A 17,919-nucleotide genomic window follows, 5' to 3' on the forward strand; every position below is an offset into this window, starting at 1 on the left:
ACGATTGCGGGCCGTAAATTACTCCCCGGCGGCGGACGTAAAGTTAGTAGTCTTAAATCAATTCTGTGAATACCGAAAGTAGTAAGTTTATTCTGTGAATCCCGAAAGTAGTAAGTTCATTCTGTGAGATCCGAAAGTAGTAAGTGCATTCTGTGAATACCAAATTGTAGTAAGTGCATTCTGTGAATACCAAATTGTAGTAAGTTTAGGATTTTGTCTTAAATTCATTCTGTGAATCGGGCCCATAGTCCCTAACATTTTTGTTCCAGTTAAAGGCAAATAAGGGAGGTTCTTCACATGTTTCTTTAATTAAAGGCCAATGTTTCCTAATGATGTTCTGGATTTCTTTACTGACAGGAGAGTATGTGCTCACCATCACCACTCTCTCTCTCGATTCCTCTCTCTGTCTAAGAGCCAACAAACTTTCCCTGGGATAAGACAAATCCCTCTTCATGGCCCTGGGGATGATTTTCCTAGGATATCCCCATTCTAGAAGTTTGGATCTAAGTACTTGTGCCTCTTTGAACTAGTCTTCTTTGAGATGACAACTACATCGTAGGCACAAGAATTGGACACACGCTAAAATTGTCTCTCAGAGCTTGGGCATGATAACTGTTTTGTCTTAACAGGGAATTTGTATCTGTCTGCTTTGTGTATAGAGTAGTATGTAAAAATGCAGTTTCCCTGTTCTACCATGAGATCCAAATAGTTGATGTCTATGGTGCTGTAGTTCAAAGTTAAAAATAAATCTTGACCTTGGTTATTTAACCAAGTAATTCACTGACCTTCTATATTATTAATGAAATGCATACTGTCTCTGGTGAATAATTTCAATTTGGGTACAACATCTCTGATATATTGGTCAATGAATCTGCAAACAGTTTCTAGAATCAAACCACATCCAGAAATGATGGGGCGACCTGGTGAATAGGACAAACTCTTGCGTATTTTGTGATAGGATGTAAATTACTGGTATCCAACTGTGGCTTTTTTTAAGGAATGCAAATTCATTCCCATTAGCGTGCCTCCTCCAGAGCTTTGGAGGTAATACTCCTAATCTCTTCCTCAATTCTCTTGAGTGGGTCTACGGTGTCCCTATGGTGAGTCTTAGGTAATGTCTGGGGTCTAAAAATTCTGTGTATTTCTTGACCATAGTTCTTAGAGCCATATGTATTAATTTTGGGAATAGTGATTACCTAATTGTAATTATCCAGTACTGGAATGTCTTTCATAGATTCACATGCCTGAATCATTCCCCATCGTTGAGATGGGAGAGCCACCGTAACATAATGAAGCAGTATTCAAATAATGAGTGGGCTTAAATGGCCCTGAGCCATGTTTAACATAGCCTATCCATCTCCTTTTTTTTTTAAAAAAAGGACTAAATGTTGAATGCAGCCAATAAGCTGCTAGCACCCTTTAGAACCTTCCCAGCAGAGGCAGTCACCCTCATATTTTCATTGCACGTTGTGTGTGAAGGGAGTCTCCCTGAGTTCTACTGTTTTTTCTTCTTCTAGCTTCTAGGATTTTTTCCTAAAAATGTTTTCTATTATGTCTGATTAGAAAGGAGTCTTCTGTGCCTGCAAGATCTGTGGCAAGAAGAGGGTCCATGTTGATGATCCTCACAAGGACTGCATTCATTGCCTCCACCCAGCCCATGAGGTAAAGGAGTTCAAAATGTGTTGCAATTTCTCTTCAAAAACACTAAGAGATAGAGAGGGGAGTCTGGTTTTGTGGCTACAGTCCACTAAGCACCGGAAATCGTCTGAAGATGACAGCATGTTCAGTCTCCTCTACTCCAGTGAGGAAACAAAAAAAGCACCATAGAACCTCCTCATCAGATCCTGGGAAATACAGAAGTGAAAAATCGCCATTGACGACGCCACCATTGATAACAGTCACTAGATCATCGATGACAACAAGTTACACTGTTACTTTGTCTGCCCCGTTGACAGCAGGTACGACAATGACAGCAGCCATCTCCGGGCCCCTGATATCGACAAGAGCATTGTTGACACCATCATTGTTGATATCCACCCCATCTAGGCCATTGACAAAGATTTCATTGGCGAAGTCGAGGAAGATACGGTCAACGACCATACCATCGACATCACCAACGGCGATTCTGCAGACAACGACGCCGTCGATGACAGCACCAACGACACCGTTGAAGGCAACATGGATTGCAACAACATCGTTGACGACCGGCATTCCATCGCCGGTGGCCAGTATTCCGTCAATGGCACGATGATTAAGGAGTCGTAGAAATCTTTTCATCCAGAAATGTCAGCACATACAGTAAGATGACCCCTTTGCCTCCTTTGCACCTTTTGGATCTAGAGGAGTCTGAAGAAGATGATGATGATGATGATGATGATGGAGTATACGGAGTGGTGCATAGTCCATCAGAGTTACATGTTAAGTGCCAGGAAGATGATAAAGACTATGACGATGAACAACAATACTGCTAACCATATCTGGCATCGCCACTTCTTACCAACACTATGATTATTCTCATGAATCTTGCCCTAGAGAGATGGCGCATCTTCCGCCATCCTTGATTCAAGACCTTCAGGCTATGCTGGCGGATTACAAACAAAGATTTCCATCTGAAAATGATCAAAAGGAGCCATCTCAGGTATAACCATAGTCCCTTGATACACGGGTTTCGCCAGTGACACCTACAGTACCACGCCCTCCTATACAGGAGCCTGATCCAGTTGACCCTTCCTTCTTGGATGAGGAAAGAGAAGAAGGTCAAATTTCAGATCCTACAACTGCAGATCCCCGGGAAGACTACATCATTCCCACTCGTTCTCCTCCATCACACCATCCAGCGGAATCCCCCTGCCAGAAGATATAGGGGATTTGTACAACTTAATGGCACCCAGGATATATATAAAATGCATCGTGGCAGCATCCCTTTGTCTCAAGGTCACCAAGTATTCCCCCACTTGGACGACTGGCTGTGGGAGGCACCAACTGAAAAGCAAGCAACCAGGACCACAAACGCTTGTCTTCGGCTGTTTAGCAAGCTGGGGCTTACAGTGAACACCACAAAGTTGTCATTTATTCCCAATCAAATAGTACAATTTCTGGGAGCCAGATTGGACACAATCCAATGCAAATCATTCTTGTCGTAAGAACGTCAAATCCATCTACGACAATTGGCTATGGCTGTCTCAAAAAGAAAGTCTGTTTCAGTAAGGAAATGCAAATCGCTCCTAGGAATGTGTTCATTAGCGATAGACCTGATTCCCCCGGCCGTCCTCAAAATGCGAACTCTCCAGGAAGAACTTGAAAAGCAATGGCTTCAAACATCGGGATCTTTTGAAGCCATCGTTCAGGTTACTCAGGACATGAAGACAGCAATGCAATGGTGGTACCACACCCCTAACCTTTCTAAAGGACTCATTTTCTTGCAAAACATACCAGATTACATCTTGACAATGTATGCCTCCATGGAAGGCCTGGGAGGTCATTTGCAGGACCTTTAAATTCAAGGCGAATGGTCGTTTTCACAAAAACAAAGTCATATCAACAGCCTGAAGTTGAAGTCTATATTTCTGTCTTTACAGGCCTTCCACAGAGAATAGTAGGCTCTTCTGTACTGGTCCATATGGATAACACGACCAGTATGTTCTACATAAACAAACAGGGAGGAACCAAATCTCGCACACTTTCTCTGGGAGTGCAAGAGCAGTGGAGCTGGGCAATGCAGAACAGGATTTGTCTCAGGGCCGAGCATGTTCCAGGTTTACACAACACGCTAGCAGATGAGCTACAGACAATTGCCACGAATGGGAACCCAGCAAATTCAAACTCGACTGACTATTTTCTCTATGGGGAAAACCAGCGTTGGACCTGTATGCCACAGACATCAATGCCTAATACTGGTTAGAAGCCAGCAGGTTCCCACTCCCTGGGTCTCATGGCAATGCTCTTTTGATGCATTGGTCAGGGATATATGCGTACGTCTTTCTCCTCATCACATTGATTCCCAGAGTACTGACCAAACTTAAGCTGAAGAGATGTCACCTAATTCTTATTGTGCCCAGGTGGCCCAGAAAACACTTTTTTTCTCTGAACTTCTTCAGCTTTCCGAAGCCAGGCCCATACGTCTGCAGCTACTTCCTCCCCTCCTGACTAGGGACGATTGTCAAATGCGCCATCTGAATCTGGAGTCTCTGCACTTGAATGCTTGTCTCCTGAAATCTTGGAACTTAGAGACATGAGCATTTCTACAAGAGTGTAGAGACATCCTCTCTAAATCTAGAGTGGAAAGCACCATTAAGACTTACAAATTGAAGTGGAGAAGGTTCTGTTTTTGGTGCCAACGAAATGATCGACACCCATTTCAAGAATCTCTGCAACAGATTTTACGATATCTTCTCTCTCTGGCTAAATCTGGTTTGGCTTTCACCTCAGTTAAGGTGCATCTGGCCTCCATCTCATGCTATAGAAGAGCTTCAAGCGTAACTTCTCTTTATGCCTCAAGCCTGAACAAATAATTTATGATGGGATGTTCTGTACCTTTCCTCCAGTACGAGCACCATTGCAGGAATAGAACCTCTTCATGGTCATTGCACATGAAAAGACCATTCAAACCCATTCATAAAGCTAATTTGAAATTCCTAACATGGAAAGTCACTCTTCAGCTGGCCCTCCCCTCAGCCAGAAGGGTAGGAAAGCAAGATCCAAGCGTTTACCATTAAAAAACATTTTTTTATATTTAGAGAAGACGCTGTGATCCTTAGGACTAATCCACATTCATTCCTAAGGTACAGTCGCAATGCCACCTCAATGAGCCGGTGATACTTCAGTCCTTTTTCTGCATCCATCAACGCCTGCAGAGCAAACACTGCATACGCTGGACGTCAAGCGTTGCCTTAAGTTCTACCTTCAGAGAACGAAGGGCATTTGAAAAACTGATCAGTTATTAGTTGCCAATAGCCAAGACAGACAAGGGACAGCATTAACAAAAGCCACTATCGCAAGATGGATATTGGCTGTGATACAATTCTGTCATGTCAAAGCTAACAAACCTGTGGAAAGGACAGTGAAAGCTCACTCCATCAGAGCTATTGCTACGTCAGTGGCTCTCGTTTCAGGAGTGACTCTGGAAAAGCTCTGTTGTGCTGCAACCTGGAAGACCTAGATGCTGTTTCCTTGTTATTTACTAAGATACTCCCTTCTCACTTGTGCTGGGAAAATCTGACAGGAAACTACCTTTGCTGGGAAGGTCCTGGACGGTGCTAGCAGCTGATTGGCTTCATTCAAAATGTAGTCCTTTTAAAAAAAGGCTATGTTAAGCATGGCTCAGGGGCCGATTTAGCCTATGGCAATATTTGAATACTGTTTGATTATGTTACCGTGTGACTCCCACTCTGACGACGGGGAATGATTCAGGCATGTGAATCTATGAAAGATTCCAATACTGGATAACTGTAGTTAACAGGTAAGTAACTTATTTTCTTCTCTTCAAATCACAATTGGGTAATTGCTATTCCTAATGTATGAAACTCATAGAATTTCTTTTAGCAAGTTCTAGTTGATCGCAAATTGACCTACCTAATAAATATTAATGAGATAGGTCACAATTTGCTACCCATTAGGAATTTCTAAAATTATAGGGATAGTTGCCTGCTGGGATCATCAGACCACCATGTCTGTGATTGCTCTATTAAAAAGCAATCATTGTTTTAAATGCAGCCCATTTTCCTTAAAGGAAAATGGGTTGTGTTTAAAAAATAAAAATAAAAAGTTTTCTTTTCATTTTTTAAGAGTAGGCAGTAGTCCATGGGAACACTGCCTGTTCTTAAAAAAAGAATACTTTTACGAACATTCACAAAGAGACAGGGTCTACTGGAGACTCCTTCTCGTCTGTGAATGGGCTACCATGATCAACATGAAGAAGGTTGCTAAACATTTTTACATACTACTGCGGTTTGGTGTTTAGAAAGGGACACCCTAAATATGCCCCTTCCTAATACCGAATCGGTATGTTTTCCCAATTCCAAACTGCAATTCGGTAACATGTTACCAAATAGCAATTTGGGAACAATACACCAAAATGCATTTTTCCGGTCTCAAAAGTCCCGATTCGCACCTTTTGCATTCGGAAAAATCCTTGATAGATCTGGCCCTTAGTATCTTGAATTATGATATGATCTGAAAACGCTTTTCTTTCAATGTGAGGAGCTCATGGATGGGCAATGTGTCATAGAAGGAGAGCTCCCATCATATCAATATCTGCAACTCAGGGCAGCCTATCAAGCTCTCAAGGCTTTCCTATTGTCTCTGATGACAAACAAGATTTTTATTCAAACGGCACTGCAACAACCATGCATTACGGAGACAATGAAGTGGGCTCAAGATGAAGAACTCTGTCACTGGAGTCACTGAAGATCACGTTGTGGGCCCTGCCAAGGGGTCTCTCACTAAATGTAATAGACCAGGAGTTTACCAAACACTACTGCCTGGACATTCAGCCTCATCATGACACGCATTCTGCCGGTTTGGTCCTCCAGGACTTCTTGGGCTAAATCTCTTCGCAGACCCAACTCCGGGGAGTGATTGCTTTGGTATCTATACTAAGGCAAGGAAGCGGCAGATAGAAGTCTACCAGATGAACAAATTACTTACTTTTAGTAATGCCTTATCTAGTAGAGATTCTATCTAGCCACAAATGTGTTACCGACCCTCTCATCCTCCCCATTTTGCAAACAGATTTGTCTGCATAAATTTACCCCTTTAAGTTTTCAGTGTCTGCACATTAATCTATCAGCATTCCGTTGTGGCTCTCCGCTTCTGATGCGGAAACGTTCCGAAAAGTAACTGATGTCAGTGTGTTGGGGTGGCGCCTATAGAGACACTGAGCATGTCACTTCCAGCATAGAGAACGCAGATGCAGAGCCAAACAATGCCATCTACGAGCATTCAGAGGTACTGCTCAAGATTTTCTTGATTCAGTCTGCAGCCTGGGGAATATTCTACAGTAAGGAGTCAGCGTCTAGTTAGAGTCTCTACCAGATAAGGCGTTACCAAAGTTTCTGTCATTAAAGATTTTTAGAAGACTTTCCTCCCATAAGGAGACCACCTCCTCCTTTGGAGCTCAATGTGCTGTTATCAAAATGAAGCAGTCGAAACTTTGAACTTACTCCAGTATTGGAACGTTCATAGATTCCCATGCTTTTATCATTCCCCGTTATTAGAATAGGAGTCCCCGGTATACATAAAATAGCAATAGAAACCATCACTAAAACAGAACCTAGGCCTAGGCCCATTCCTGTTTTGCATCCTATCCACCTCTTTTTGTAAAAGAGACCAAAAAAATGAACAACCAATCATATTGGCCTCACCACCTAGAACCCGCCTGAGAGAAGCTCAGAACCTCAGATTTTCTACCGCACGTTGTGCAAGGGAGTCTACAACCTTTTCTACTACAACTTCTTCAGGATGTCGGATAAAGAAAAGTAGGCCCTTTTTAAGGCATGTGCTACCTGTGCTAAGAAGAGGCTATACATTGAAGATAAGCACGAGGAATGTATTTACTGTCTGTATCCAGACCACAAGGCTGCAGACTATAAGGTATGGTGCACCTTCTCTACCAAGACTTTGCGTGATCGTGAAGGGCGTCTTTTGACCTGGCTCCAGAAGCTGAAGTCAAGAAAGGAGCCAGTGTCCGGGGACTGTGATGAAACATCTTCTGCGACCTCTTCCAAAAGGTCTGTAAAAAGGACTAGAGCTTCTCCTTCACCTGCTGAGAAACGCCCTGGTAAGGCCCTGAAAAAGACCTTTGATATGTCTAAAGGGCTTAGTCCTGTTGAATCTCCTCACCAAGGTGTAAAGGAGAGGGAAGGGCTATCAAGAGAAGTGAGTCTTGAGAGGAAAACCAGTTGTGTTCCTCCAACGTCACCTCCTGCAGCTTCAAAGACCTTCAGAAAGCCATCATAGTTTACTTCTGAGGTACAATTGTGAAAGAAGACACACTCGTCGACGACACCGTCATCGATTCCGTCGATAAAAACTCCAAAGGGAAAGTCTTCTTCATCTTTCACCCCGTCGAAGGGCTCGTCGACTGTGGTTTCCTCGTCGACGGTTCTGGCACAGGACTTTGTGTCGACGAGTTCAATGCCGGTGGTATTTGTATCATCAACAATGGTGTCGACGATGACAATGTTGTCGAGGATGCAGACGACGGGTGTGACATTGGTGACCACTGCGTCGATGATAGCTGCGGCGACAACAGTGATTTTTTCGTCGACGATTCTCTCTTCGTCATTGAAGGTTCCGTTGACGATGTCGACAACGGTTGAAAAAAATTCGATCTAGCTCAAAAAACTTCAAATCAAACCAGAGATGGCCTTGCCAAGAAGGGTGAATATTTTACCTCCTGCACTTCTCCTAGAAGAAGAGGAATCGGATGAGGAGGAAGGACCTTTTGGCTATGTTGATACCCCTTCTCAGTTACAAGTAAAAAGCCAGAAGACGGATTCCGAAGGGGAGTACGAGGATTTTGAACAGTATGGTCCTCCCTCTCAATATCAACAGGACTATCATCAGGAGATGGTCCAAATGCCCTCCTCCTTACTGACAGACTTACAAGTTATGCTCTTGGATTACAGGAAAAGATTTGCAACACAACCTCCTGTTTCAGTAGGAGTACCAGTTACTACTATTCCTCCTGCTCGTCCCATGGCCACGCAAGTACCAAAGCCTCAGCCAATGCTGAAAGCGTAGGATGTTCCACCTGTTACGCCTGCCGTCCAAGATGACACCTCTGACGACGACCAAGGAAGCGTCACAATTCAAGATGCGGAGTGGGATGACTGTTATTCCAGCTCTAGCCTCTACTGCTCCGGCACCTGTTGATTTCCCCCCTGTAGATATTTGGGGTTTCCATAACTTAATGGAGAGGGCCTACAAATAGTTTGCACTACCGAAGACCAAGGTGGAATAGGAGTGCTTCCTATATGACTTTAAGGAGCCTTATAAGAAATCTGTCAGGTCAATTCCAAGTGTGGACCATGTTTGGGAGGAAGGCTTAAAGGTGATGCAAAATCCAGCCACGGGTATTCCAGTTCTTCCTCGTCTGGAGAAAAAATAAAAGGCTCCGGAGGGTAGCCCAGCCTGTTTGACTAGCCAGCCTAAACCGGACTCTGTCGTCACGCAAGCCGCCCAGAGGAAATCTAGGAATCCTTCAGCTCCCCTTACCTTTCCTCCAGATAAAGAGGGCAGGCGTCTGGACAATGTAGGCAAAAGATTTTCATTTATGTCCAGCCTTCTAGTCAGAGCTGCTAAGTCTTTAGCTATACTCGGACGATACGATCGCAAGATGTGGTGCGACCTATCCCCCTATCTTGATCAGTTGCAGGAGGAAGGAAAGAAAGACGCTAAAAGGATTCTTCAGGAGGGCAAAATAACTTTGGCGGAAATCATTGATTGTGCAATAGATATTTCAACATCAGCTTTCCGCTACTTTGCTGGAGCGGCAGTTCTTTATCGACAGGACTGGTTACGGGCTACTTGGTTCCGCCCGGAAGTCCAGAATAAAATCTTGGATAAGCCTTTTGATGGGGAAGCGCTGTTTGGAAAACATATTGCTGATGCGCTCTAAGATATTAAAAAGGATACAGAAACAGCAAAATCCTTAGGGACTCTGCAGTACCGCAAGTTTCCATCCCGAGGAACGAGGGGAAGAGGTAACTCTACATACAGGGGAAGTTATCAACAAGAACGTTACTCGTCGTATGGTTCACAGTCACAATCCTACAGGCCGAACTACAATCAGAGGCAGAACCAATCTTCTTCATCGTTCTCTCGCTCGAACAACAGAGGAAGACAAGGTCGCCAGGGCAGAGACAACTCTAAGCGCCAATAGCAGCTTGTTGGCTCTGACTACTGCCACCTCTCCTCTTGTGTCATCAGTGGGAGGCAGAGAATCATATTTCTTCCACAACTGGCAACAAATAACATTGGACCGTTGGGTATTGAACATCATTCTTTACGGCCATACTCTGGAGTTTGTCCAACCACCACCATCCAAGTCCCCTCGCGCCACGGTATTGAAACATCTCCGTCTGCTATGGTTAGAGGTCCATCAAATGCTCCTCAAAGGAGCTATGGAACTGGTCCCTATCTCTCAAAGGGGTAAAGGGAAAGGGGTTTTACTCCTGGTTCTTCGTGATCCGAAAGACGTTAGGAATGTGGCGCACTATACTAGATCTAAGGGAGCTCAACACCTATCTCCTCAAACAATCCTTTCAGATTGTTTCTCTACAAGACATCCTTTGTCTTCTCAACTCGGGGGATTTCATGGCTACTCTGGATCAAGAGGATGCTTATTTTCACGTACCCATTCTCCCAGCTCACAGGAGGTATCTTCACTTTGTAGTAGCCAAAAGCCATTTTCATTTCAGGGTTCTTCCCTTTGGTCTGCGATCTGCTCCATGGATCTTCACAAAGGTTTTAGCTCCGGTAGCAGCCTTTCTGCGAAAACAAAAGCTTCAGGTCTTCCCTTACCTGGATGATTGGTTGCTAAAAGCCCCTACCAAACAGGCAGCACAAGAATTAGTCATAACATGTAAACGCCTGTTTGCTAATCTCGGTCTAACACCCAGCGAGCAGAAGTCTTCTCTCCATCTGTCAAGGACAGACAGATTTCTGGGGGCTATTCTCAACACATCCGTAAACAAGGCTTTCCCGACCTTGGAGAGGCAAGAGAAGCTAATGTCAATGGCTTCCCGATTGTTCCCCTCTACAAGTTCCTGCTGGGTTGCATCTCCTCATTCATACCCCTGATTCCTCACTGAAGATTAAGAATGAGTCAGTCCAGGAAGAGTTGGACTTGCAGTGGCACCAAGTCGCCAGATCCTCCTCCGACAAGATCTCAGTTACCGAGGCCATGAGAGACGCCGCATCATGGTGGATGACCATAGAAAACATTTCTCAGGGTCTCTCTTTCAAGCTAGCTCCGGCTCCACCCATAATAACCCTGGATGCCTCTCTTGAAGGCTGGGGAGCTGTGTTGCAAGACTTTCATGTAAGCAGCTGGTGGCGGCCTCAGCATCGGCTGTTGTATATTAATCTGCTAGAGCTCAGGGCGATTTGCCTAGCCTTGCAGGCCTTTCTTCCACTAATACAAGTCTGCAGTCCTTATACGTATGGACAACACGAAGGCCATGCATTATATAAACAAAGAAGGAGGCACCAGATCTCGACTGTTGTCGCAAGAAGCCCAATCAATCTGGGAGTGGGCAATTCAATAAGAGGTATCAGTCCGAGGGGAACATCTTCCAGGTGTCCTCAACAAAGCATCAGACACGCTCAGCAGACTGAAGTCGGTCAGCCACAAGTGGGAACTGGTCAACTTCACTCTACAGAACGTTTTTCACAGATAGAGCACACCTTCCAAAGATCCCTTTGCCACTCTGGAGAACAAGAAATGCCGGTTCTATGCAAGCAGGATTCACCACACGGGATCGTTGGCGAATGCGCTTTCGATGGCTTGGTCAGAAGCATTTGTTCACGCTTTTCTCCCCATTTTTCTGATCCCCAGAATTCTGAGGAAGCTCAAAGCAGAACGATGCAGGATGATCATGATAGCTCCAGCGTGGTCCAGAAAGTTTTGGTTCACAGAACTTCACCTTCTCTCCCTGGATCTTCTTTAGCTCTCGGAATGGCTCCTGAGCAGCAAGAATTTCTCGGGCTGAATCGGTCAGCAGAATGTAAAGAAGTACTTTCTCAAGCAAGAGCCCCAAGTACAAATAAGACTTACAGATTGAAGTGTACGCGTTTCTGTATTTGGTGCCAGCACAACGGCCTCCATCCTTTTAAGTTGAAGCTACATGAAGTTCTTCCATACATTCTATCATTAACAAAAGCGGGACTGGCTCACTCTTTCATCTAGTTGGCACCTGGCGGCGATTTCTCGCTTCATACGCACGTCTGCAGGCCCTTCAGTCTGATCGGCAAGGATCATTAAACAGTTTGTGAAGGAATTTTACTGAATTTTTCCTCCAGTCAAGCCTCCTTCTCCTCTTTGGCATCTGTACTTGGTTCTCGCCCAGCTTATGACGCCTCCTTTTGACCCTATTCACAAGGCAGAGCTGAAATTCCTCTCCTGGAAGGTAGCGCTTCTTCTAGCTTTGACTTCAGCTAGGCGTGTGGGTGATTTTCAGGCTCTCACCATTCAGGAACAATTTCTCCAGTTCAAAAAGGGAACGTTGATCCTACGAACTAACCTGAAATTCATACCTAAAGTTCCTTTCGACTTTCATTTGAATGAGCCGGTAATTCTTAAGACTTTTTTCCCTCAACCGGCTACTACGGCAGAGAGAGTACTTTACTCTCTGAACTTTCAGAGGTGCTTAAAGTTCTACCTTCAAAGAACTAAAGACTTCAGAAAGTCTTCTCAAATGTTTATGTCTTTCAGCGACCCTCGTAAGGGTTTTCCCCTTTCCAAACAGAGGATCGCACGTTGGATTACCAATGCTATCCAATATTGTCACAAGGCAGTGGGCAAGCACCTGGAAGGTCGAGTCCGTGCTCAATCCACGAGGACGATATCTTCTTCTACAGCCCTCTTTGCTGGTGTTCCTATCCGGGAGATCTGCTGTGTAGCAACCTGGAGCAGTATACATACGTTTACAAGACATTACTGCCTGGATGCAGCTACGCCGAGTGACACAGCGGTTGGCCAAGCAGTCCTGAGGAACCTCTTTCAGTAGTGGTGAGCTTTCCCTTTCATCCCTCCTTCCATGCCACTGTTTTATCAGCTCTTGCACATTTTTGAACCTCATGTGTTTGTTTTCTGAAGCTTCTAGGTATGTTATTGACCATTGAAAATGTCTTTTTGACATACTTTTACTATGACTTGGTTCCTAGTTTGATATTACTCATGGTTCCAAAAATGCTCGGATAACTGCTGGCCACCCTGATACAAGCATGAGAATCTATGAAAGTTCCAATACTGGAGTAAGAAAACAAGTTACTTCCTGTAACTTTGGTTACGTTCATAGATTCCCATGCGACCCACCCACCTTCCCTGGGAAAGCTCAGTCTCTTCCATCTTCAGTGGTTTGGTTACACAACGGCTACGAAAATCTGAGGTTCTGAGCTTCTCTCAGGAGGTTTCTAGGGGGTGAGGCCAATCTGATTGGTTGTTCATTTTTTTTGGTCTCTTTTACAAAAAGAGGTGGATAGGATGCAAAACAGGAATTGGCCTAGGTTCTGTTTTAGTGATGGTTTCTATTGTTATTTCATGTATTCTGGGGACTCCCATTCTGACGACGGGGAGTGATACAAGCATGGGAATCTATGAAAGTTTCCAATACTGGAGAACCAGAGTTACAGGTAAGTAACTTGTTTTCTTATTTGCAGTGCTTCTTTACAGCATCTTTCTTGGTAGACTCATTGTCTAATAGCAATCACCCCAGCCCATAGAGGTTAGTGAAATTGAAGCCCTCTCAGCTGTTAGACAGTGTTTCACGCATAGATGGTGGTGTAGAGAACTAATTATTTTTTTCCCAGATGTATTATGGAATTCCACTGGATATTGAACTTGTTACTGTCCTTGCAAGAGCAGTGTCATAGTTCGCCACCACAGACCTGCTACCTATCTGATCCTAGCTTCCGAATTTCATCAGATTTTCTTTTTATGATTGCTTTGGATAGGCTGCTGCATTAATCAGCATTTTTAAATAAAATATTCATTTCTTTTAATATATTTTTTACCTAATCGAATATTTATGTCTTCAATCAAGGGTTCCATGATGGAGAACAAGGAGTACAATTGATTTATTTTCTTTCTTGCTAAATATCATGATTTGGGTCTGACTTGCATGGATCCTTACATAAGAACACATGTGTATCTTGAGCACACCTTTAAGAAGCATTATAATAGTACATGAAATAAAGTAATGGACACATTTGAAAACCCACTACACAACAGTTGCAATATATTCTTTTTGTCCATTGCTTCGAAGCGTACGAACTTTGGTTTGACTGTTTTGCCCATGTTCATCCGTTTCATTATCTGCCTTTTTTAGGGGCTGGAAGCACAAAAAGCAATTGATCAAAGCCTTGAGAAGTCAACAGCGGAAGAGGCAAGTCTCTCATGTGGATATTTCGAAAGCTCAGCTTATGGAATGCATGAAATTCATTATATGCTAAAGTTTGTAAAATTTGAACAACATTGGGCTCCTTTGAATAAGAACGACACCCCAAGTTGTAAATTCCATGAGCAATGTTTATCAATATAATCTTGTATCTTTGTTACCGACAGAGGCTTAGTCACTCGCTCAACTCAACTTTCACTCCCTTAGTCACTCACTATTAGTCAGTCACTAACTCTTATTCTCTCTCAGGGGATCTCCATTGCTAATCATAAGCCCTGAATAGTCCCCCCCCCCCCCACATGAGGGGACCCAGGAGCAGTACTTTCAAAGTCACATCCACTTCTTCTTACTTTGGAAAGGCCAGGAAACATATGTGACAGACAAGTTACATTTCTCCAATCTTAAAAACAGACTATATTGCCAATCTTTATTAAATTACTTTAAAATTTAGAAGGTGAAAGTGTTCACAACCTTAAATATCACTTAAGCTAAAGACAAGTCATCTTTTAAAAACATCCTTCACAATCGCTTGTTGCTTGTTTTTGAAGTACGATAGGGAGTGTAGCAATGTAGCCTGTATAGGCTGCAACATTAAAACAATCTAAATAGGACACTGCGCCTGTAAGGGCCTTTTCACCTTCAGTGTCCCATCATGCACTGTAGGTGTCAGTTTATCAGCTCTTTTTGACAAGCGAATCAGTAGTGTAGTGGTATAGATATATTATCTGATAGAGACATTTAGATGAAGAATACTTAGCTTTTAATTCTCCCTAGTACCTTGCGTGCCGGGGGAAGGCGCCGTACAACTCCGTGATGACATCGACTCCGGTCATGACATCATTGGAGTCATATAAGTCCCCTCTGGCACTTGAACATCAGATTTTTCTTTTTGGCCTAGTTTGACAGTTTTTTATCATTGGGAATAGTAAGCCATTTTTTTCCCATGTCTTCACACTTTAAGGCTTGTGAGTCCTGTAGGTGGCAAATATCTGTTACAGACCAACAAACAGTTTGTATGTGGTGTTTGGGAAAACACCATGACACCAAGGATTGCGACTCCTGACAAAAGCTGAAGCCAAATGCGCTTAAAGAACACTGTATGGCGTTGCCAGAGGTGTATGTGTTGCGCTCTTTGCGGACTTCCCGGCCTGGGTCTTTGTCATCCCGGAAGGAAGTCCATTCACTGTGTTGGTCTAGAAGTCCGAGCCGGTCCAGAGGACGTCGTTCTCCAGAGACATCAAAAAGTAGGAAGCGGTTGAAGTCTCAGTATCCCCCAGTTTCACCACTTGGTGTCTCTGTCTCCAAAGGCTCCTCCTAATCAAAGGTTAAGGAGAGCTTACTCTACTCTGCACCCCATCTTTCTGTCTTTTGGGCAGCAGGGGAGTCAATGGACCAGAGGAGGGAGTATTATAACTCTGCACCTCATCTTTGGGACACCATCTCCTTTTGGAGAGCCTTTGGGCCCGAGGAAGTGAGTGGGGTGCTGCCGTAGGGTTCAATCTCAGTGACGGTTATGCCATTAGAGTCATTGAGTCTGCGCAGATAGGCGTCATCCAGTTCTGCTTCGCCGCAGATATACAGTCCTTCGGGATTCCCACTTACACCTCCTGTGATTGATCAACTGACTCCGACATCGGCGGCGCCAATCAAAAAGATCTCTCCTTTTCCTACTGACGTCGAGGCATCACCTTCTCAGTGCCGCACAGCATTGAATGAAGAGTTGACAGTACAGACTGAGGGGGATGTGCTGTTGTTGGTTTCTTCTCAGAGGAGACTTCTGGGAGTCACTTTGTGTCTGTTGGGACAGGGCTTTTTCAGTCCAGTTCTGATATTTTTACATCTCAGATGGAGAAGAGATGGATATCTGCTCTTGGAGAGACTAGAGGGCTAGAATCTTCACAAGCTTTGGGGTTACTTTTAAGCATGGGCGGATTTTGCGGATCCACGATTCACGAATTTGCGAATTCACGGATCGGCGGATTTGGGGGCGGGGCTTCCTCGAGTGTGTGGGCGGGGACAAACGGACGGGGCTTCCATGCGAGCGCACATGCCTCTTGTGTGTATAAAAGGTCAGAGACCGATCAGAGCGGCAGATTAAGAGACAGAAGCTCCTGGTCACAGGAACAGCACGGGGATTGCGCTCGTGAAAGTCAAAGATGCAAATGCCTCTGGCCTGCATCACAGCGGATTTTCGATGGTATATTTGGGAAGAAGGCACACCTGCCCAGCCTCCACAACGCTCACGATTGATTTTGGGCTGATGAATGAGTCACTGAATTTAAGCTTCAACTAGGGCACATGCTTTATTGATATCTGCAAGTGTTTCCTGTTGAGGTTTATTTTTTGTGCCAGGACCGTCGTGCCAGAATGAACCCTGCCCTTCATATTTATTCAAGAAGACACCACCGTTTTTCCCCATCGTAAATAATTTACGATGGCGCCGGCAAGCTGCCAGCGCCATCCTGAAAAAGTTACTTAATTAGCTTCAACAGGAAGCTCCAACTGATAAAATAAAGCAGGCGCTCGAGCCCCTGCTGTATCTTATCTATTAGAGCTTCCTGTTGAAGCTAATTAAGTAACTATTTGAGGATGGCGCTGGCAGCTTGCCGGCGCCATCGTAAATTAGGCTTTGAACTTTTGACCGCGGAATCCGCCGCTCGCGGATTTTCGGTAAATTCGCGAGAGTTCGCGGACCGCGAATTTACCGAAAATCCGCAAAATCCGCGATCGGAGCGGATTTTGCGCTCATGCTTAGTTACTTTCACCCCCTAATCTTGCTACTGAGGCAAGTTCCTCCTTCGCATATATGCTGAGGAGAGTAGCTACAGTTTTGGACACGGCGCTACCTATGGTGCCGAAGTCTTACCAAGAAGAGACGGGGGAAGAGCCTGTTCTTCTGTACAGTGAGGCCCTGTTTGATGTTTTATTAGAAACTTGGGCCAAGCCTGAGTCAGGGGTCTCAGTGGATTGAGATACCGCTTGCAGACATAGGCCTGCACCTGGGTACTCAGTTTGCCTTCATAGATATCCTTTTGCTCGTTGCCTGGTGGTTCAGGCTGCAACATCGTCACATGATATGGATTCTGCGCCTAAGACTCCAGTAAATAACAATTCTAGGAGTCAAGATGCATGTGACAAACACATCTTTGCTTCTGGCAGGCCTACCCTGAGATCCACCAACATTTCTTGCATGTTGGGGCAATTCTTCCCATGCTTTGTGGGATTCGTTGCAGAATATATTGAATTCTCTTTCGGATAACCTCCGTTCTGAGATTGGTGGCTTGATAAGAGATGATCACCAGGCAGCTAAGCTTTCAGTTAGATGTGAAATGGACACTACAGATTCTGTAGTACGACCCTTGGCATCTGCAGTGGCACTACAGCGTCGTGCTTGGGTGGCAGCTTCAGGTTTTTTGGAGACTGTATAGTCGACTTTGGTCGAGATGCCATTTCATGGTGCCCATCTCTTTGGGTTCAGGCTGATGCTGCATTATGATGCCTCCATGGTATGCGAAGGACTACAGAGTCGTAATTCCTCATTCTCTGTTTATATGCTGTTTGTGCTATACAAGGATTGTATAGGCACTGCAAGCTCTTTCTTTATCAAAAGTTAAGACTCATTAGGGCATTGTCATGTCCACTTTTAATGCACCAGATGGTGCTCCTGTGAGGAGCAGATGTTTTTATTTAAATGCCATCTTTATTGGGGATGTTTAAAGAATGATTGTGCCCAGTTATTCTTTCACCTCTAAGGATGAGCTTCACGCTCAAGAGGTTTATTGAAAGAGAAGTTGTTGTT

General features: G+C 44.4%; 1 protein-coding gene across 14 annotated transcripts in view; it reads left to right on the forward strand.

Annotated features, from left to right (window-relative positions):
* The window catches only part of LOC144773261 (uncharacterized), a 7,170,044-nt gene that overhangs the window by 3,251,620 nt on the left and 3,900,505 nt on the right, over positions 1–17,919 (forward strand). For 10 of the 14 annotated variants that reach the window (XM_078658159.1, XM_078658161.1, XM_078658167.1 and 7 more), the window contains one exon: positions 14,052–14,108. The exons of the other annotated variants lie outside the window; for them this stretch is intronic. In XM_078658159.1, coding sequence (XP_078514285.1) covers positions 14,052–14,108 — 57 coding nt within the window. The remainder of the gene's footprint in view (positions 1–14,051; positions 14,109–17,919) is intronic. 14 annotated transcript variants of the gene reach the window in all.

This window comes from Lissotriton helveticus, chromosome 8, assembly GCF_964261635.1.
Source record: "Lissotriton helveticus chromosome 8, aLisHel1.1, whole genome shotgun sequence".
NCBI classification, from domain to species: Eukaryota; Metazoa; Chordata; class Amphibia; order Caudata; family Salamandridae; genus Lissotriton; species Lissotriton helveticus.